General features: G+C 49.9%; 1 protein-coding gene across 2 annotated transcripts in view; it reads left to right on the top strand.

Moving 5' to 3' along the window:
* The window catches only part of SCARA5 (scavenger receptor class A member 5), a 126,940-nt gene that overhangs the window by 78,187 nt on the left and 26,521 nt on the right, over positions 1–22,232 (top strand). For both annotated transcript variants that reach the window (XM_047856944.1, XM_047856943.1), the window contains exons 5-7: positions 7,595–7,675; positions 9,747–9,845; positions 12,624–12,680. In XM_047856944.1, the coding sequence (XP_047712900.1) occupies positions 7,595–7,675; positions 9,747–9,845; positions 12,624–12,680 (237 nt within the window). The remainder of the gene's footprint in view (positions 1–7,594; positions 7,676–9,746; positions 9,846–12,623; positions 12,681–22,232) is intronic.

Below are 22,232 nucleotides of genomic sequence, written 5' to 3'. Positions count from 1 at the left end.
CCTCACATCCTGCAAAAGGGTATGATTGTCCCTATTTCATGGATGAGAAAGTTGAAAACCTTTCCCACTGTTTCTTATGCAATTGGCAAGTGGCAAAGTCCAGGTCTGAATGGGGATCTTTCTGGCTCAGAAATCATGTTCTTGTCACTGACCATCCGGATCTCTAGGGAGGAAAGATCCCAGCTCTGAGCAAAAAGGGAGAAGAGAGTTGTCCCTTGGACTCCATCTGGGGGTGTTTGGGGGGAGTCCCTCCCTGTCCCTCCCCCCCTTCCTCCCTCTTGCAGTCAGTAGACACCACCATGCTTCCTGCTGGCGCATCCTCCTGGGACTCTTCCAGCATTTCACATCCTGGTTCTTTAATGTGCAAGCCTACTCTCCTTGGCTTGAACCGAAGCGGCTGTGGGGCATTCATTTGTGAAGGTTTTTCCAGTGGAATCCTCCAAGTAGTCTTTCTTTGGTTCTTAAACTGAGATTCACACTCTGTTCCCTGGAACCAAAAGTTTCATCTCAGTCCTGCCCAGCCTGCCTTCTAGTCCTCAAGCTTTGCCTTCTCGATGGGCTGCTGGCTCCTTGGAGACGAACACCACTCAGTCCCTCTGGCTCCCAGGATCACCACCGCATCCAGTATCTCCCTTTTCCATTTCCCTCTCTCGTGGTTGCCAGGGACCCAACTGGCATGATTAGAGAAGATTCTGTGTGGCATATCTGATGTAATCGCCATTCAACTTTAAAGGTTTTTTTTTTTGAAGTTTATTCGTTTTAGAGAGACAGAGAGTGAGTGAGGGGGGTGGGCAGAGAGAGGAGGGAGACACAGAATCCGTAGCAGGCTCCAGGCTCTGAGCTCTCAGCTCAGCTCTCAGCTCTGAGCCTGATGTGGGGCTCGAACTCACCGACTGCAAGATCATGACCTGAGCCGAAGTCAGACACTTAACTGACTGAGCCACCCAGACGCCCCATCGCCATTTAACTTTAACAAGACAAAACTGTACCCTGGCTTTTGGATAAGAGGTGTTTTACTGGCTAAGCTTCTATGCATTTCCATACTGCTCTCTGGAATGGCCTTTCTGCCTTAAGTTTGTCCAGTTCCTCTCTTAGTCTTTAAACACACACACACACACACACACAGTCACATTCACACACACACTCACACTCTCCCCCTCTTTGCCCTTTCCTGGTGCAAAATCTACAAATACTCAACTATGTATATTTTTCAACTATGAGCTTATTTATGTTATTCTTGAGCTTGACCCCAAATGGTTTTCATTCTCTCACTTCGTTATACAGTTTTCTCTGAACTTTGTCTCCGGTTTGTCTTTTGTGTACATTCACAGCAGTGCTTTTTGTTTTCTGCTTTGGATTTTCAGTATTAATCATGTCTGTTGAAATCTGACTGTGGTTTGTGAGAAGCAGAGAACTTAAATGATCAGAGAGAAAAGGCATACAGGAGTGAGGAGATAACCAGAGAGTGGGGGGCATCCCAGGAGGGGTAAATGTAACCAGTGAGGGGGGCATACAGGAGGGGGAAGATAACCAGAGAGGGCAAGTGTACCAGAAGGGGGGAGATAGCCAGAGAAGGGACATACCAGGAGGAGGAAAGGTAACCAGAGAGAGGCCATACCAGGAGGGAAAAAAATAACCAGAGAGGGGAGGCATACCAAGAGGGGGAAAGGTAACCAGTGAAGGGGCCATATAGGAGGAGGAAGATAACCAGAGAGGGGAGGTATACCAGGAAAAGGGAGAGAAACCAGCAAGGGGGGGGGGGCCTCTACAGAGGCGCGAAGGGGTGAGCGAGGCAGGAAGGCAGGACTCTCCACCATATTCAGATGGCCCGTTTGCTAGATGGAAGGTTATAGAATCACAGAATGTTACCCTGAAAATGGGCTCTGTAATCATCTAGTCCGCTCCTCTTGTTTTACAGTTGAGGACCTTGAGGCTCAGAGAGGGGAAATGACTTGCCCAAGTCAAATCCCAAGCGGGTGGCCCCAGCTGGGACTCGAAAATGCATCTCTCAGTTCATGAACACGAGTTGGCAGAGCAGATTTATCTGTGAGCCGCTTTTTAAACATGCTGTGTAGTAGGGAGTCCAGTTCCAGCAGTGTTATAAATGGACGACGTGATGGAGCGAGGCCATGGGTTCCGGGCTCCAGCTCTGGCCTCTCATGCATAGGGACGTGTTGGAGGTGACGAGGTCTCTGTGAGCAGGGTGATATGTAAATAGTGTTCCTGCTGTACCAAGGACTGGGAAGCACGGACTGTGTGGCGGCTCCCCGGGAGGGCTAGATGGCACTGTGTCCTGTCACCTTCCACGCCAGCCTCTCTGCTGGAAAGGGAGTGGAGAGCACGCACTTGCATCCGGCCTGGCCCGCCACCCCTTAGCCCATGACACTCAGACGAAGGCTGGCCTTACAGGCTGGGCCGGAGCCAGGGGCAGCACCTGCGCCTCTGGGCCAAGCCCCCCCAAGCCAGGAAACACGGCTAACAGTCCTTGCCCTGAGCACACAGTGAAGGAAGTGGGAGAGCGTGCAAAACTGTAAAGGTAATAGAGCTGAGAGCCCAGTGCCCACGTGACGTCAGGGGGTGGGAGTGGGGCAATTAATTGGGGGACTCCACCTTGGTCAGCCGCCCTGGGATTAGCGTGGTGCAGGGGGGTGGTGTTTATGGATCTGGGTTGCTGTTCTGCTGGCTTCAGGCCCACTTCATCAGCTGGAATGATAATTTGTTCTTGGCAGGGATCTGTCCAGATTCCAGCACATGCGGGTCCCCCACCCCATCACTCAAACCAGGATCCGGGAAGGGAGGACGGATTGCTTTTCCCTCTCTGTTGGCTGGTTCCCAGAGGAACCCTGGTGTTTCTCCCAAATGCTCAGTCACACATCCTTCATTTGTTCTCGAGATGTTTCCAGCTGGCACAGCTCATGGGCAGCCCCCTTGGGGGCAGAACTGCCCTGGGGGCAGTGTGGGAGCACAGGACTGGACTGGTGGGCAGGCCCCAGGAGGGGACTCCAGACACAGGGCACAGGGCTAGAGGGTTCTCTCCCTCCTCCTCCTCCTCCTCCTCCTCCTCCTCCTCCTCCTCCCTGTCCCACCTGTAGGAGGTGGGCTGAAAGGGAAGCTGGTGCCCTGGACCAGAAGCAGAATGGAGGGGGCGCCGGAAGCGTTTTCACAATTGTGGAGAAATAGACCCCACTCCTCCTTGTCCCAGACTGCCTCCATGCTCTGGCCTGCTCTAGTGAGAGAAAGGATGAGCAAGTCACAGTATAAAGAGTCAAGAAGTTAAAAAGCTCAGCTGGGTACCACTAGGACCGGTGATAACCATAATGGCTTTTACAACTGCCCAGAAGTAGTTCATAGAATCTGTACAGTATGCCAGGTGCCCTGTGAGGTATAGGGCTGCAGAGATTGGGGCTCCGGCCCTATAGACAGGCCTGTCCTCCTTGGGGACCACAGTGCGAGATGAGTGACAGGGCCCAGTGAGCGGGCACAAGGTGGCCCGCCCAGGTTCAGGGGTGCTTCCATGAGGAATTTGTGCACAGTGATGTGTGAGGGGCCTTCCAGCTCTGAGATTTGGGGGCTCTTCCCTCGTGCTCTGAGAGATCAGAATGGTGTGCTTGGAGGTGAGCTCCAGGCCTGAGAGGGACAGGACTCCTAGAAAGGGAAAGATTTGGTGGATGTCTGGGGACACATGAGAATGGTTTTGCGGAGGTGAAAGAGAGCTCACATCTGGAAGCATCAGGCTGTGAGTTTGCAGAAGGGGTCAGGTGGTGAATGATCTGTAGGGGTCTCTAGGAGAGGGGCTGTGGCCCCTTGTGCTTTGAGCACAGAGACTGTGAGTTCACTGGATTCTGACAAGATCAATGGGACAGCACAATGGGTTTTAGCCCTCAGACAAGGAGGTCTTTACAAGGTTGGGTGTGAGACCCTGAAGAGGGTGGTGGCAATGAGGAAGGAGGTAGAGAATGACATGGGATTCACCTTGATGACAAGCCTTGATGAGCAAGGGGGTTATGGGGAGCAGGGAAAAGAGAGGAGTCAAAGCAGGCTCAATTTTTGGCCTGGATTCCAGAGAAAATGATAAAATGTCAGAGCCCAAGTGTGCATTATCCATGGGGCAGCAGTGATTTGAAGAAGCACTTGGTCGTTGGAGCTCCAGGAAGCCTGGCCCCATGAGACTCAACCACTAACCACAGTTTAGGTCCTTCTGAGTCTGTGGGACCAGTTCCACCTAAGGGCGTGACCAAGGCTTGAAAATCAGCGCCCATCTTTACGGTCCATTCCAGCTTCCTCCCAGTTCATCTCTAGTAAAGGGCCTTACTAACCACTTATCTGTGTCTTAAAAAACTACACCTGTGTGTAGGATGTCTTCCGCCCTCTCCCTGAATGAGCCAGCCAAGCGTGGCAAGGTGATTTTGGGTGCAGCTCAGAATGACTATGCGAGGTGATCTTGGAATCGTTCTGAGGAAGCATTATGAAAGTGGGGATACAGATGATGAGGATGAGCTTGCCACTCAAAGGTTACCAAGCCCCTTTATAGCCCGTGTGTCATGTCATCTGCTTACTCCTCACTACAAATGTCTGGGGAAGGAACTTTAACTTAGATTTTCCAGGACCAGGATGTGAACTTAAGACACTCCGTGTCTGTACTCAACCCCTACCTTCCAAATGATCGCTGCCACCCTGATGCCCTACCGTCACGGATTATTCCCTGGGCAGCATCCTTCTTTGGTGAGAATTACTCCTGGGAAGATCCACGTGTTGAGTCACACCCTCAGCAGAGCAAATAGAGCAAATTGTGGAGTGTTCAACCCGTTGCGTCCTTGACCTGATCAGTTCCAGGTGCACTGTGTTCCAGGTGGGGAGGGTAGGAGGGCACAGAAGAGTGTACGGGGGCAGGGGGAAGGGGGTCTCGCTCAGGGACAGCTCGTAGAGTGCAGACATCCAGGTACCTCTCCGTGTCCCTGGCTGCAGCTCTGACCTGACAGAGAGATTGCTGGAATATGGGGTGGAAATCTCATCAGCTCCTTCCACCATGCCTCTCCTTTGCTGTATAATCTCAGGTGTGTTCTTAACAGATTCTGTGTCCCAATGCTGTCACCTGAAACCTGGGATCAACATGGCCAGTCTTCCTTTGCTTTCCTTCATAGAAGAGAGGAAGATGGCCACAAAACGCGGTCCCTTTAAGTGATTTGTGTGTCATGCGTGCATTTTTAAGTTGTTGACTGCTTTTTTCCTGTGTATGTGCCATCGAATTATTAAACAGCTGTCAACTTGGGTTAGGGTCTGATGATGGTGCCAACTTTTGGAATGTATCAGTACATCTCGGTCTTGGCTGCCTGGTTGTTTTGTACGTATTAACACCCTCTGATCTCATTCATTCATCAAATATTTATTGTGCAATCCATTGCTGCTGTGTTGTGAGTGTGCATGTTTTGGTTTCCTGGGGCTACCATAACAAAGGACCACAAAGTGGGTGGCTTCAAACAACAGAAACCGATTCTCTTGTAACTTTGGAGGCTGTAAGTCTGAAAGTCAAGGTGTTCACAGGCTCGTGTTCCCTCTGTAAGTGCCAGGAGACAATTCTTCTTGGTCTTTTCCTGACTTCTGGTGGTTGCTGACAATCCTTGGCATTCCTTGGCTTGTAGACACTACAATCTGCCCCCCCCCCTTCACATAGCACTCTCCCCATGGGTCTGCTGTGCTTTATCTTCTTATAACAACACCGGCCATTGGGTTAGGACCCACCCTCCTCCAGGATCAGCCCCTCTTAACTAACTACATCTGCAAATGACCCTATTTCCAAATACGGTTCCATTCTGAGGTTCCAAGTGGACATGAATTTTGAAGGGACACTCTTCAATTCGCTACAATACAGATTTGGCATTTTCCTGGGTCTTCTTTTTCTTTCACAAGGCAGCAAGAGGAGGGAGCTTAGAGTCTGGCTCTTCACAGCTGGGACAGGGATGCCAAGAATGAAGCTGGCAGTTTTGTTGGGAAGGAGAGGACATGTACATCTGTGAGTCCAGGACAAGACAGTGTGAGATAAGTGTTGAGTGGCACCAAATATGCCCGTTCAGATGGGCCATGCCCACCCTCAGCAGGAACGCTGGCTCAGAGAGGCTCTGGCCAAAAGTGAAGTGATGCGCAAGCAGCCTGGGGTGGGGGGGTGGGGACAGGCGGGCATAGGAGATCGATGGGGAGCACAGCAGGCTGGGGGGTGGTGGTGGGAAAGTCTAACTGCATTCTGGGAATGGCAAACCATCTACTGTGATAGGTGAGGCCGAGGGGCAGGGCCAGACAGACCCGGGTCGAAACCTGGGCCCCTTTTCTTGCCAGCTGGCCGTGTGGCCTCAGACAAGCAACTTCTATAACTGTTGTTCTAAGACGATATGCGCAGCATTGTTGTGGGTACCGAATCCGGTCACATGTGCTGGAATCCCCGCCACAGTGGAGCCTGGCCCTAGAAGAAAGTCCTGCTCAGAAGCAAATAGACACCCCTCCCTGCCCCCAGATGCCCAAGCCAGATGCTCCACTTCCCCCAACCTCACCTATGTTTAGTCAAGGTCTGTCTGTTCTACCTCCACACGGCCACTCTCATCCCTCCGGACCACCACCTCCCACCTGGGGTGCAGCTTCCTCATGGCCTCCCCGCCTCTGCTTTCCCTCCCGTCCTGATCCATTTTCCAACATGGCAGCCTGAGCCGTCTCCCTTGTGTGCAGATCTGATGACACTCTTGTTTTCCCTCAGACCCTGTTGCAGTTTCTGGTACCCTCAGGGTCAAGTCAACACTTAGGCCATAACTCCAAGAGCCCCCACTTTTGCACCCTCCTTGTCCAGCATATGCCCCCAGCTGCTAATCCCACCATGGCTCACATGTCTCTTTCTTATCTTTAAGCTCTTACAAGGATGGTTCCTCCTGCCTGGAGCTCTCCCTGTCATTCTGTCTCCGTCCGTCCGGGCTGCTAGGACAAAATACCCCCCACTGGGGGGCTTAAACAACAGACATGTCTGTCTCACAGTTCTGGAGGCCAGAAGTCTCAGGGTGTGGCACGGTAGGGTTCTAAGGAGAGCCCTCTTCCTGGCTTACAGACGGCCACTTTCTTGCTGTGTCCTCACATGGCAGAGGGAGAGGGAGAGGGAGAAAGAACACCTCAAGCACGAAGAAGGGGATAGGGAGCAAGAGTGCTCTCTGGTGTCTCTTCTTGGGGGCCCTATTCCCATGACCTTATCTAAACCTAATCACATCCAAAGGCACCACCTCCAAATACCATCACATTGAAGATCAGGACTCTTACATATGCATTTGGGGGGGGGGGGCGGGGAACAGAGACATTCAGTCCATAACATGCCTCCACTCCTCTTTTTACTTAGCCACCTTCTGTTCCTCCTCGAGATTTCACTTTGGATATTACTTCTTCCAGGAAGCTTTCCCTGATTTCCCCTGCACACACACAAGACTGGGCTAGGTGGAGCCCTCTGTGCTTCCTAGGCATAGTGCTGACCGTTTCTCTCTTTAAGAAGGAGTTGTTTTCTTCCTCTATAGGTGGCCTATTCCACAAGCTACCCTCTAACCTTGGTGCCATCTTGTAACCCTTTCAGGACCTCCCGGCCCCAAAGGCGATCAGGGGGATGAAGGGAAAGAAGGCGAGCCTGGGATCCCTGGATTACCTGGACTTCGAGGTAACTGGGAGGCCCCGGGAAGGACCTGGGCATATCAGGAAGGAGAGGGTGCCCCCATTCCGTCCCTGACCCTCCACCCTCTCATTGGTATTGGTGAAGGGCCCCCCGGGAGAGCCCCCAATCCACCCAGCTTCAAATGCCCTGCTGTGTCGAGACACTGATGCATTGCTGTTATCACAAGGATGGGGCAAAAACTTCTTCACATAAAGTACCAGGATCTGAAGGCAAAGGGGGGCATGAGAGGCTCACAGCTTCCTGCAGCCACTTCTCAGCCCGGGAGGCAGGATTCACATGACCAGGGCCTTTGGAAGGAATCGAGGGTGTTCCACAAGCATGCTGTGTGTCCTCAGTGTGTCCTGAGCCACCGGGCACCCGATACTCCCTCCTCCTTGCTGATTCTGCCCAAATCAATGAACACGCTAGTGACAGCCCTGAAGATCCGGTGGCTGATGGGGAGGATGTTTTTTGGCCTTTTGGAAAGAGTGTGTTCTTCTCAGACTCCTTGTCTCAGGACGCTTCTGTTCTGTTACTTTCTCAAACTTGGCCTCCCAGACTGTTCGCTTCTGAGCCTCTGCTGTGAGCGGCATTTCCCCAGGAGAGTGCAAAGTCTTCTCAAGGATGTAAGAAAAGGGGAAGTTTATCTGGGGAAAGATGTCTGTTTTGTTTATGTCAGGAATTCCATCTTCAAACCATCTTCTTCCTAAATCTTGAGGAGGTTGCACACAGGAGAGGGGCAGAAGGTAATAGGAGGAGAGCCCACGGCCTGGCCTCTACTCCTGGCTCACCTCCAGGGGAACCCCCCAAATTCAGAACTGAGGATGCCTAAACACTCACAGGCCTGCGGAAACTCTTTTTCTGCCTTATTAAATTATACGATGGGGAGCCCTGGGCATATCTCATACTAGATTCAGAACTCTGTGGCAATGGGGCCATTGGACTCCACACAGGTATCTCGTGTTAGGAAGGAAAAAAAGAAATCAATCAGCCCTTCTCTGAGGTACCACCATCCTCTGGGCCATTCATCCGCCTCCAGACATTTGATGTGAAATCTCTGGAGAAATCATTACTGGAAGACAGGTTTCTCCGTGTCACGCAAAGAGACCAGAGAAAGCCAGCCCACATTCAAAGCGGGAAAGAACAAGTAATCAGTTAATTAAGAGTTCTCTGCTTTACAGAGATAACTGTGAACTTAGGTCAGGCCTCTCGGGGAGCAGGGCTCTCACTGGGTGAAAGTATTTGTTGATTCTGGCTCTCCATAGTGACGTGCAGGCAATGGCCACGGGACCTCGTGGCTGGGAGCCCAGGGGCCTGATCTGGCAGCCAGTCATCTCTCCCATTTACTGGCCTTGCTGACTTTCTTCCTCCTCCTCAGCCTATGATCCCCTTTGCTCTCCCTCCCTGGGGTTTACAGCGGGGAAGGGATCTTTGTGGGGTTTTTTGTTAAAGAGGATGGGGAACTATTTCATCTGCCTCTTACCCTAAATACCAGTAAGCCCTTTTCATCCAGCATGAGATAAAGGTGATTGACCACAAGCTTTCAGTTCAGGAAGACCAGAGCTCAGATCCTGCCCCCAACACTCTCTGCTGTGTGACCATGGGCAGGTTACTTAACCTCTCTGGGCCTCAGTTTCCTCATTCGTAACATAGGTGAAATAGTACCTCAGTTGATTGTGAGGATGAAATGAGGTACTCTATGAAAAGAACCCAGAACGGTGTCTGACACATAGAGAGTACTCAAAAAACTGTTTGCTGAGTTGAAATCTCCAGCACAACTAGAGGCAAAGGGACATCTCCCAAATGCGGTGGGCACCACCACCATTACTCACAATAGAATTGGACCTTCCGGGGTCAGGGACCCAGCCTAACTGGCTAAGAGGCGCCGGCGGGGAAGGTTTGTGCTGACCTTTTGAACACTGTTTTTGCAGCCTCTCTAACTTCACTGAGAAGAATCAGTAAGGAAAAGCCACAGGAGGACGTGTGGTTGAGGGTGATGGCCGGGCCAGATGGTGACCTGTAAAAGGCCCTCCAGCTCTGAGTCCGAGGCCCCACAACTTGTCCTGTGTCTCCCCAGGTCTGCCAGGAGAGAGAGGAACCCCAGGGCTGCCAGGCCCCAAGGGCGATGATGGGAAGATGGGAGCCACAGGACCAATGGGCATGCGCGGGTTCAAAGGTAATAGCAAACCTCAGAGCACCTGTGTAGCCTTGCTCATCACTAGCCCCTGGGCAGCAGCACAGGCACTGGAGCAGATGGACTATCTTTGCATTTTGGCTCTGCCATTGACTAGCTCAGTGACCTTGGGCAAGTCACTTGGTCTTGCTAAACATTCATTTCTTTTTTTTTTTTAATGTTTATTTATTTATTTTGAGAGAGAGAGAGAGAGAGAGAGAGAGAGAGAGAGCACACATGTGTGCACACAGGGAAGGGGCAGAGAGAGAATCCCAAGCAGGTTCTGAGCTGTCAGCATGGAGCCTGATGCAGGGCTCAAACTCATGAACCGCAAGATCACGATCAGAGCTGAAACCAAGAGTCAGATGCTTAACCGACTGAGCCACCCACGTGCCCCTCTACATTCTTTTCAAGAGTGAGCAGATTTCCATGGTAACTGCAGCACAAGACGAGGAAATCTGATGCCGTGTCCCCAGTCTTAACCCTCTCCCTTGTAAATATGAAAACTAAGAAAAAGTACTATTAATCATTCCTACCCTGTGTCTAGGATGGTCTCTTAGTCTTGGATCACTGAGAACTTTTATTCTACTTTCTGGTGATTAAACAGGCTGAGATTTTTCTTCCTTTTATGATCTACATTTTAAAAAAATGATTTTGGGGTGCCTGGGTGGCTCAGTTGGTTAAGCATCCGACTTTGGCTCAGGTCATGATCTTGCAATTTGTGAGTTCAAGCCCCGCGTCAGGCTCTGTGCTGACAGCTCGGAGCCTGGAGCCTGCTTCAGATTCTGTGTCTCCCTCTCTCTCTGCCCCTCCCCTATTCACACTCTGTCTCTTAACAATAAATAAACGTTAAAAAATTTAAAATTTAAAATTTTTAAAAATGATTTTAAAACAGACTACAAAAGCAGCCTATGCTTGTTGAAAGTATTTAACAATACAGAAGCAGATAAAGTGTAATGTATAAAGTGAAAAGCGAGTCCCCTGCCCCATAGCCCCTTAAGCTATTATTCTTTGGAATAACTACTGTAAACATTTTGGAGCGTATCCTGCCAGAACTTTTTCTAAGCATATTTATATTTACATATATGGTTGCCTTTGTTTTGGGGTGTTTTTTTTTCTTCAACACTTGGATCACATTAGGCATCCATCCCTGGAACTTGCTGGCTTGCTTTTTTTTCACCAGACAATATGCCATAGGCTTCTCTGACGTGCAGATTTTTTTTTTCAATATATGAAATTTATTGTCAAATTGGTTTCCATACAACACCCAGTGCTCATCCCAAAAGGTGCCCTCCTCAATACCCATCACCCACCCTCCCCTCCCTCCCACCCTCCCTCAACCCTCAGTTTGTTCTCAGTTTTTAAGAGTCTCTTATGCTTTGGCTCTCTCCCACTCTAACCTCTTTTCCTTCCCCTCCCCCATGGGTTTCTGTTAAGTTTCTCAGGATCCACCTAAGTGTGAAAACATATGGTATCTGTCTTTCTCTGTATGGCTTATTTCACTTAGCATCACACTCTCCAGTTCCATCCACGTTGCTACAAAGGGCCATATTTCGTTCTTTCTCATTGCCACGTAGTACTCCATTGTGTATATAAACCACAATTTCTGTATCCATTCATCAGTTGATGGACATTTAGGCTCTTTCTATAATTTGGCTATTGTTGAGAGTGCTTGACTTGCAGATATTTTTATGAAGAGACTTGGAATGGAATTCCCTGGTCACTTTAGTGCCCTCCCCCTTTTGAGTGGTGTCAGGACCTTCTACTTCTTTGTAGAGTGAGATGCTAGCTTGGAAAAGGGCTCTATGGTTTCAGAGCTCTTTCCTGAAAAGGAAATTCTACAATTCCCTCGAAGCTCTGCCTCATGTTTTATAGCCTCCCCCGCTGGGAAATCTGCCTGACATATAACCTCTGTCCTCCCTGTGTAACTGAAGTCCTCCCCCAGCTTTTCCTCTAGTGCTTATTAAGACAAACTTGGATGCTTACTTCTAAAACCTTGACTACTGGGGAACTTGGGTGGCTCAGTCAGTTAAGCGTCGGACTTTGGCTCAGGTTATGATCTCACGGTTTCTGGGTTTGGGCCCCACATCGGGCTCTGTGCTGACAGCTCAGAGCCTGGAGCCTCCTTCTGATTCTGCGTCTCCCTCTCCCTCTGCCCCTCCCCAGCTCACGCTCTGTCTCTCCCTCTCAAAAATAAAAACATTAAAAGAGGTGCCTGGGGGATTCAGTTGGTTAAGTGTCTGACTCTGACTCAGGTCCTGATCTCACTGCTCGTGAGCTTGAGCCCCGTGTTGGGCTCTGTGCTGACAGCTCAGAGCCTGGAGCCTGCTTCCGATTCTGGGTCTCCCTCTCTCTGCCCCTCCCCCGCTCACGCTCTGTCTCTGTCTCTCCAAAATAAATTAAGACATTAAAAAAATAAAAAAATAAAAACATTAAAAAAAAATAAAACCTTGACTACGTAATAGGAATATCTTTGCCCTGTCTTCTTCCTGCTGAATACCACATACTCTAGTCTGTGCTGGTAGACTCTACCCTTCTACACTTTAGTTAGGGAACGAAACTTCTTAGCTGGGCCCCCCGATCTCCTTCTTGGGGTGCCCAGAACATGCAGCATAATCGACTCAAGCTCTTATCTTTCCTGCCATACCAGGCCCTCCGGTGCTGTAGGCTCTTGCTGAGAGTTTCTCGGGTCATGGGTTGATATGTCTCCTGCAGGTCACATTTTATTCACCGGTAGGGTTTATTTCCTTTTCTAATGCCGGTTTTCCTCCTCTGTTTCAGGTGACCGAGGCCCAAAAGGAGAGAAGGGAGACAAAGGAGACAGAGCAGGGGATGCCGGTAAGGACATTCTACTGGGGTCACTGGATTCTGTAGCTGTCATCCAAGCAGCCCCATGGGTCTGGGGGGACTGGAGGCTAGAGCCAAAGGAGCTCCCTCCCTGTTTCAGGGCCCTGCTGGCCCAGCAAGAGACAGCTATACTGAAGGGGGCACAGACCATGCTTCCATAAGCCCAGTGGTTGTATGGGATGATCTGGAGGCAGACTGTCTGCCCTCCCTCCTGGCTGCCTCACTAGCCAGCTGAGTAATCTCTGCACCTCAGGTTTCTCATCTTTAGAATGGGGATAAGAAGCATCCTTACCTCGTAGGATCATTGTGACAAGTGAATGAGTTAGTCCACATAAAGTGCTTGTTACACTGCCTCCACTGTGGCTGGGATTCAGTAAGTGCTGAGTATTATCATGCCGTGTAATACATTAGTTCAGACATACCGGCTCTCCAGGTACTTGCATGAGGAAAGGTGCAGAAGCAAAACAGAACCCTTTTTGTTTTCCTCCTTTGCTATGAACTGAGTAGTGACACTAGGGAATCTCCTTATTGGGCAGAACACCAAGTCTAGGAATGGAAGTCTCTCTGACCGGCGTCCTCCCTAAAATGTTGACAAGGGCTACACGTAGAGCCTTGGAGAGATTGTCAAAGAATGAGTCTCCTAGCCAAGTTTCAACAAAATGCTAGCATATAATATTTGTTGGGCTCTGAAATGTTGCCATTCTATGGGAAGCCATGAGCAGATTCTCCCCTTCTAGGGCACCTGTGCTCCAGTCCTGGCTCCCTAGGAAGACTGCACCTGCACCCAGGTTCTGCTGGTGACACTCAGGGACAGATGCCACTGCAGATTCACACACTGGCCCAAGACCACAGGTTTCCCTACTGCCGATCTTTGGTTCCATCCCAGTCACGCAGGACCAGGAAGGACACCTCTCTCCTAAGTAGGGCCTTTCCAAGGTCCTCTGAAACTTGAACTTGCCTGTTACCTCCCCTGGCCTTCTCTTTCCCAGGGTTGTGATTAAGATCAAACAGGAAAAATGCACATGACGGTGCTTTGTCACTCGGTGGTGGTGGACACGGACGAGGACCAGGTGTGCCTATGCTCGCTCTGGGATCACCGCATCCACTTTACCCTAGATGCTATAACCCACAAAACAGTTTCTGTGGTTCAGTCTTCCTAGCATTGTCTACAGTCCCTTTCTGGGGCAGCCAAGGGTTTAACTGGGAGTGTCCTGGCTCAATGAGGAGACCTGGTGGACTTTGCTAGGAGCCAAGAGGAAAGTTTTGAAGACAAAATAAAGGAGTCTGGATATGATCTAGGACATCTGTGACAGATCTGAGTCACACTTATCTAACGGACTGGGCTCCGTACTTTGTCTTTGGGGTGCTCTCTGCTCTGTTTGTTGACTGCTTTCTGATGGAATGCTGCCAAAGTAGCCGAGAAGGACGGTGGCCTTTAGCTCTGTGAAATAAAAAATTCCTGCTGTGGTGGCAGGAAGGGGGGTCTGCGGAGAGATGACCTGTGAGAGGGGGATCAGAAACGCTGCCCACATACCGGGGGTTCTTGTCAGGAACTCTTTGGTGACTGTTCCTCAGCTGACTTGACAGGAGAGAGGAGGTCCGTGCTAGCCTGGGAAGAGGTGGTGGTGGCCAGTCCATTAATCTAAAGGATGCTTTCATCACTGTTTACCTTGGTTCTGTGGGCCCAGCTGGCTGGCTTCTGCAACTGGACCGGGCTGTGAGGTGCTGAGCCACAGTAGTGTGGGGCTCCCCCAGGCGTGGGTGGGGAGCAGGGGGGAAGGGCATCTAATCCACTTGGCCCTGGAGTCTATGGACTGCACCACAAGAGGCTGATGTCAGCCCGGAACAGCCCCTCCTCAGGGACAAACAGCGTTCTTTCTTTCCTGCCCTGAAGAGGCCACACCCTCACTGGAGCCCAGAGCTCAGACAATGGCCTTGACACAAAGCCCTAAGCTTTTCATTGCCGTCTCCCAACCCCAAAAAATATCTTCGTGGGTGATGGACCTGGAAAGTGAGCTGGCTCAGCAGAGACAGCTCCACAGATAGGAGGCTTTACACAGCGTACAGGGAAGCATAGGAGACACGCAGGAATTGTAGAGCGTAACTGGAAGGCCATCCATCTGTCACCTGTTCCAGAGGCTTTCAGGGGCAGGACGACTCTCCCAAGGCAGGAGCAAAAGCAAAGTGGAAACCCAGGCCTCTGACTTCTCTTAACTCTGGAATGAGATCTTAGGCCCCTGGTCTTTAAGAGTCCGGTTGGGCTCCTTAAAACCTAGTGAGTCCCTCACCTGCAGATATGGATTTAAGGGAACCTTTGAAGCAATTCAGGGCTGCCCCATGCGGTGGCAGGGGAGTGCTTTCCCACGGCCGGCACCCCTGGCCTGTCTCTGACTATGCCAAACCCACGCTATATTCAGACTCCTGGTTTGGTTTCTAAGGAGCTCCAGTCCAACAGGCGTTAACTGGATCCCTGAGACCACAGCTTTGAGGAGGAAGCCAAGGATCATCTTTCAGGAGAGTGTGGAAATTCTGATGAGCACGGAGTGCCCGCTTCTGGGAGGTTCTCAGTCATTCCCCAAGCCCAGGGCAGCCCCTCCGTGAGATCTAACGGGTGGGGAAAAGGACTCAGCACTAGAGTTCTGCCCTCCTCCACAAAGGAACACCATGGAGAAGGAACCCTCTTGGGAGACCCAGCTCAGGGCACCTTTACCAAACACCTCCCACCCTTAGCAGAAAACCCGAAGTTCCAGCAGGTGGGGTATTACTACATAAAGGGATCGAGAAGACCCAACAAGTTACCTACCCCTCAGGTCAGAATCAGAAATTGGGGGCTTTCCTTTGAAGAGGGCATTACAGAGAAGATTTCTTGGGACCCATGGTTTGAATCAATATTAAAATAATTTTCAGGGGAGGGGCGCCTGGGTGGCTCAGTCGGTTGTGCGTCCACTTTGGCTTGGGGCATGATCTCTCAGTTTGTGAGTTCGAGCCCCGCATCGGGCTCTGTGCTAACAGCTCAGACCCTGGAGCCTGCTTCGGATTCTGTGTCTCCCTTTCTCTCTGCTCCTCCCCTGCTCACGCTCTGTCTGTCTCTCCTACAAAAATAAATACACATTCAAAAAAAAGTTTTTAAAAATATTTTTCAGGGGAAAAATAAAAGTTACCCAAAAAAGGGTGACTGGGTGGCTCGGTCAGTTAAGCATCTGACTCTTGATTTCGACTCAGGTCATGATCTCAATGGTTCATGAGTTCAAGCCCCGCATCGGGCTCTGTGGTGACGGTATGGACCCTACTTGGGAGTCTCTTTCTCCCCCTCTCACTCTGCCTCTCCCCAGCTCGCATGTAGGCTCTCTAAATAGATAGATAGATAGATAGATAGATAGATAGATAGATAGATAGATAAATAACTTAAAAAAATTTTTTTTAATGTTAAAAAAATATTTTTCAGGGGGCTCCTGGGTGGCTCAGTCAGTTGAGTGCCCACCTCTTGATTTCAGCTCAGGTCGTGATCTCACAGTTCATGAAATTGAGTCCTGTGTCAGGCTCTGCACTGACTGAGGGTGCAGATCCTGCTTGGGGTTCTCTGTTTCCCTCTCTCTTTCTCTCTGCCCCTCCACCGCTTACATTCTCTCTGTCAAAATAAATAGACATTTAAAAATAAATAAATAAAAATATTTTTCAGGATAGGATCTTGCAATTGTTTACCCATGTTTTGATCTGGAGTCACATGATTCTAGAGTCAAACGGGGTTTCAGGCTGACTCCTCTCCCCCTCCTGAGCACCCCCCCCCCCACCTCCAGTTCACTGAACTGGGACCAAGAATAGATGTCTAGAGAGAATCCCCACCATCCCACGGCTAGGCCATGGTTCAAACTGAGTCTGGAATCCAGATCTCCTGATTTCTGCTTGACAAGAGGTAAAGTTTTGTTTTCTTTTCTTTTGTTTTGAGGCAAGGGAGGTATCAGTCATTCTGTTAGATGTTTGGCTTTGGGGAGTTTGGCCAGGAAAAAAATAAACTCTATATACATATCTCAAGACAGAAAAACGTTTGTTTTACCCTCATATATGGTCCATTTGCAGGAAAAATAAATAGTATTTTTGCAGCTCAGGGGTGGGTAAAGTTTCCAGCATGAATTTAAAGCAGGATAGAAGCTCAGATTGTTTAAAAACTTTTCCTCAATTTGGTTTCACGTGGGAAAAATATGCAGAATGACCCAGGGGTAGATTCTAAGCCAGGTTTTGTTGGTAGTTTCTAGTGGCATCTCAGAAAATTAGGAAAAATGTTTAACACCTTGTGTGTGTTTGCAGTATTTAGGAAAGTTTGTGGGTGCGGGGGGAGCAGTGGGCACCCCATCGTGTAGCGTGAGCTCAAAAGAAATTATCAGGGAGGTGGCTTCTAGACAGTTTTGTCCACAGCTGCTGAGATGTTTCTATCTCTGTTTTAGAATGCGGGGGCGCCTGAATGGCTCAGTTAAGTGTCTGACTTTGGCTCAGGTTGTGATCTCATGGTTCATGGGTTGGAGCCTATGTCGGGCTCTGTGCTGACAGCTCAGAGCCTGGAGCCTGCTTCGGGTTCTGTGTGTGTGTCTCTCTCTGCCCCTCCCCTGCTCACACTGTGTATGTCTCTCTCTCAAACATAAATAAACATTAAAAAAAAAAAAAAAAGAATCCGGAATGCAAAGAGAGGCCTTCAGTGTCCGTGAGTTCCCTTCCTCCCATCCCTGTAAGTACAGTTACCTGCACTGGGTGCCCCAGGGAATCCCATTTGGCACCAAAAGTTAGCATTCTTGCAAGCATGGAGAGACAGAGATGCTGGACTTTTTATATGCAAATATATTTCTTTACTAACTGGATATATTTCTTTAATTCCTTATACAACTTTAATGCCCCAGCAACAACGTGATCTAAGAGTAAACCACACTTCTCAGAAAAATCAACTATCACATGCTACTACTAACAAACTTGTAGCTGGTACTATGAGAAGCAAAGTTTCTATGCACATTATTTCACTTAATCCTGACAGCACAATTCAGGAGTCCTGGTTATGTCCACGTTAGGGGGGCGGGGGAGGCTAAGGGTAGAGAAGAAGGAAGCTGCCTAAGGTCACCGGAGTTCGTAAGGGGCAGAGCAAGGTTACAGGTCACACCTGTCTGGCCTCGAGCCCACTCTCCGTCCTTTGCTACATCCTTGGACTACCTCTTATTCTCTCTGGCCTTTGACAGCCTGGGGCCCTCATGGGCCACTGTCTCTTCTCAGTGGGTTTGATACGAAAGTGCTAATTCTCACTTTTAAGGATTTCTTCCCCTTTTTGCTGAATTTCACCCAGCTTTGGCTGCCTTGTGTTCTGTGGCCCCATGAGAGGCCAGCACAGGTTTCACACTGGAAGTTCTGCATCTCCCAGTGAAGCCCTACCCTCACTCGCTTCTCCGTTCTCTTGTGGGTAAACCGAGCCCGCCGGCTGGACGCAGCAGCACCCACACGCATCTGGCTGTGTTCACTCACACGCTGGTTCGGTTCATGCAGTCCTTCATTCCTTCTCTTTATCCTCACACAGTGAGTGGGGGGCAGATGCAAACCCCAGAGGGGATGTGGAGATGGCCAAGTGTCTTTAAGATGTCTCCTCCCCTGAGCGTATGTCCAGGGACTGAAAATGCACGGGGCCCCAGAATTCACTCAGAAAAGTTGTCCCGTGGCAAACGCGGCTTCCAGCCCTGGCTGACGCGGAGTGGGAGGCACCAGAGAGAAAGGAATGGGCACAAGGACATGGTAAATGAGGGATGTGGGAACCAGATGGAAACCGAGCAGGCACAGGGACAGCAAAGGCCCAAAGCCCGTGGGTCAGAAACCGGGGCTGGCATGGAGTTGGCTGAGGAAAGGAGCAGAGGCGAGAGGGATTGGCCTCTCTCACTTCCATCATAAAGAAAAAATAGAAGACGCACCTGGGTGCCTCAGTCGGTTGAGTTTCCGACTTTGGCTCAGGTCATGATCTCAGCGTTCATGAGTTTGAGCCCCATGTCTGGCTCTCTGCTGTCTCCCTCTCTCTCTCTGCCCCTCCCCACCTCTCAAAACTAAACATAAGGAAAAAAAAAAAAGAAGAAGAAAGATTGAAGTGTGGCAGGAAGGAAAATATTTATGGAAGAGAGTATTGCTTTATTCACTTACTTGGCAAACTGGTATTGAGGCCCTGGCTAAAGGCTAGGGAACTGAAGCGGAGTAAGGACCAGCCTCAACTTGAGGAGCACACTATCTAGCAGGTGAGGAAGACACATACACACGCAATCACAGTGGAATGTGGTGAGGGCTATAGGAGACGTATGTACAGAGGCTAATTTTGCCTACTGTTGTGGGAGTCACTTGCTGAGGTGTCTTTGACAAATTGGTATCCAACAGGTGGATGTGGAAGGCAAAGGCATTCCAGGGAAAGAGAGCCCTGCATGAAACAGGAAAGCATTGCCCCATAAACCCAAATAGTTTGGTGTGATGAGGTTTAGGGATATAAGAAACAAAAAATAAGGCCAGGGAGGTATGCTGGGGTCAACAGTCTGGAGTTCAGGGTCGACCTTCAGGCACTGGGAAGCCGGGATGGGCTGTCAGCAGGAAGTGACATGACAGCAGTGAGAGGTGACTGTCGGAGAACCGGGCTGAGAGCTGGGACCAAGGGGTAGCCGGCCAAGGTCATGAGAATGGAGCTTCAGCTGTCCCTGGTGATCTCAGCTCTAAGACCAAGGCCGGGCACACGGTAGGCAGCCCCTTCCTCCCCACAGAAAGGTCCATATTCCAAGTCCACATTTCTCTGCTGCTCTCGCTCCTTCTCTTGGCCGAGCTTCTCCTCTTTTAGAAAGTGCCTCCTAAGAAGATGAGACGTGAGCTCTGGATGAGCAGCATGGGCCGCGGGGTAGCAAGCCTGAGACCCGAGTCCCCTTCTGACCTACTGACAATGTGGCGGGGAGACCCGGCCCTCAGCCTCCGTTGCTGCAATCTCCTCTTTTTTACCTCCTGTTCTGTGCAGAGGATGGGATCTGGCCTTCCAGACGTGCTGGTTTGCCAAGAGTTTATCCTAAGCCTTCCAAAAACAAATCCACTGACTTTTCCTGAGAGCTTCCTAGTGACCCCTTCCAGGAGGGCTTTAAATTGCTATGTGCAGAAAACAGTTCAGTTCTGATTAATCCGTGCTGCCCTCAGTATGATGGCTTAAAATAGATTCAGGAGGCCCTGGAAAAACAAAAGACCTGGCTCCTTTAAGAAGCCAGGTGGTAGAATGGGGGGTGTGGTGGGGGTGGGGCAGCTGCCTGAGACTTAGGAACAGCTGTGCGAGCTAGGGGACATTCATGTTTGATGAAAGGGGAGAGAGAAGAGCTTCCATGTGAGCCCTGGTGAGGAAAACTGCTTAGGTGAAGAGAAACGAAGCCCCCTTGTGGCTGGGTGCTCTCAGACACAAGCAGAGGGGTGCTAAGAGGCCATTAGCAGGGCCGATAGCACAGTTGACCCTTGAACAATGTGGGAGTGGGGATTAGGGACACCAACCCCAAGCCTGTGCCTTCAAAATTCCATGCATAACTTTTAGGACACCTGGGTGGCTCAGTCCATTAAGTGTCCAACTCTTGATTTCAGTTCAGGTCATTATCTCAGGGTTCATGGGTTCCAGCCCCGCGTCAGGCTCTGCACGCACAGCATGGAGCCTCTTGGGACTCTCTCTTTCTCTCTCTCTCTCTGCCCCTCCCCTGCTCACACGCACGCACTCTCACTCTCTTTCAAAAATACATAAGCGTTTAAAAAAAATTTTTAAACTCCACGTATAACTTTTGACTCCCCAAAACTTAACTACTAATAGCCTACTGTTGACTGAAAAAGCCTTACTGATAACTGTCGAGGAACACACATTTGATATGTTACGTGTATTATATGATGTATGCTTACAATAGAGTAAGCTAGAGAAAGGAAAATGTTATTAAGAAAATCCTAAGGAAGAGAAAATACACACACATACAGCATGGTACTGTAGTGAAAAAAATCTGCATGTAAATGAACCTATGCAATTCAAACCTGTGTTGTTCAAGGTCAGCCATACCTGTATTCTACGTACATACTGGGTTGGGGCGCCTGGGTGGCTCACTCAGTCTGATTTCAGCCTAGGTCATGGTCTCCTGGTTTGTGAGTTTAAGCCCCACGTAACTCTGTGCTAACAGCTCGGGGCCGGGAGCCTGCTTTGGGTTCGGTGTCTCCCTCTCTCTCTCTCTCTTTCTGCCCCTCCCCTGCTTGCTCCCTGTCTCTGTCTCTCTCAAAAATAACATTAAAAAAATAATAATAATAATGAAATAAATACATACATACGTACTAGGTGAAAGCGGGAACCAACTGAGGGCCAAAGCCAAGGGCTAGCTGGAAAAGAAGCAAGCCAGTGTTTGGAGTTCATGTTGAGACTCTGAGGTTAGGTATTGTAAGTGGAACTTGGGAAGGTTTGCTTCTTTTAACTGTTGGTCTGCGGGGCCTTTTACACTGTGACTGGGGGTAACCAGTTTGTTCCCTAAGCACCTATTCTTGTCACCGTGAGTGAGCAAGGGAGCATGTTCTGTGCTGTGCCTTCATTTCTCACATTACCCACATTTATCTGACACTGCTGTACCCATCCTTTGGAGGGGAGTCTAGAGGCAACCCCCCTCCACCCCCACCAAGGACTGGCATGTCCCAGTTTCCCAGCAAACACGTGACAATTTCTGGGATTTGCCCTGAAGAAAACTCTTTTGGTAATGCAAACCTCAGACTGAAGGTGAACAGGGCATTTTCTACAAAAAAACAACACCTTGGACCACTGCAGAACTGAAGTTTGGGTCTTTGATGTGGGTTTCGTATGAAGAAAAGTTTTTGGTTGAGACGTACATTAAAACCGGGAGTGGTTAAACTGTTTATTTAGAAAGCAACACAAACAAACTTCGGAATTCTTAATCCCCGTGACCCTGCACTCCCTCCTCTTCTGTTGGAGGTGAAGTTTGGCTGAAGGCACTGCAGACTGAGTCCCTGAGCTTTCGCTGCCTCTGCATTAAATGCATGGCTCCACTTCCCGTCCTGTCCTTTGACAATGGAAAACACCATTGAGGTGTCCTTGGAACCAGTTGAGATGGACTGACTTCCCCTAGGGCTGGATTTCAGGCTGTCTTCTAAAGAGCGCTGGTGTAGAATTCTCACGGGAGAAAGAAGATGAAAGCGGGAGGCAGAGCCTGTGGACATCCTGGGAGGTCTTGTGGATGCTGTGGGGGAGGGGTCATGGCTGGCTTTCTCCCTGACTCAAACGGGGGGCCATTCCCTTGCCTCGGTCCCTCAGGCCCCCATCGGGATCCTTGGGGCTTACATGGAATTCAACACTATTTCTTGAGAACCGACCACCCCAGTCACTCAGCCTACCCAGATTTCAGAATGACTCTCTAAGGCAGGTGTCGTTACCCCATTTAACCGATGGGGAAGCTATTCTGAGAGGTTATATTACTTGCCCAAGGTCATAGATCTAGAAAGTGGTGAATGTGGTGCTGGAGGTGGGTCCTGCCTTCAAGA

Source organism: Prionailurus viverrinus, chromosome B1, assembly GCF_022837055.1.
Source record: "Prionailurus viverrinus isolate Anna chromosome B1, UM_Priviv_1.0, whole genome shotgun sequence".
Classification (NCBI taxonomy): Eukaryota; Metazoa; Chordata; class Mammalia; order Carnivora; family Felidae; genus Prionailurus; species Prionailurus viverrinus.
This window is presented reverse-complemented; position numbering and strand designations above follow the sequence as displayed.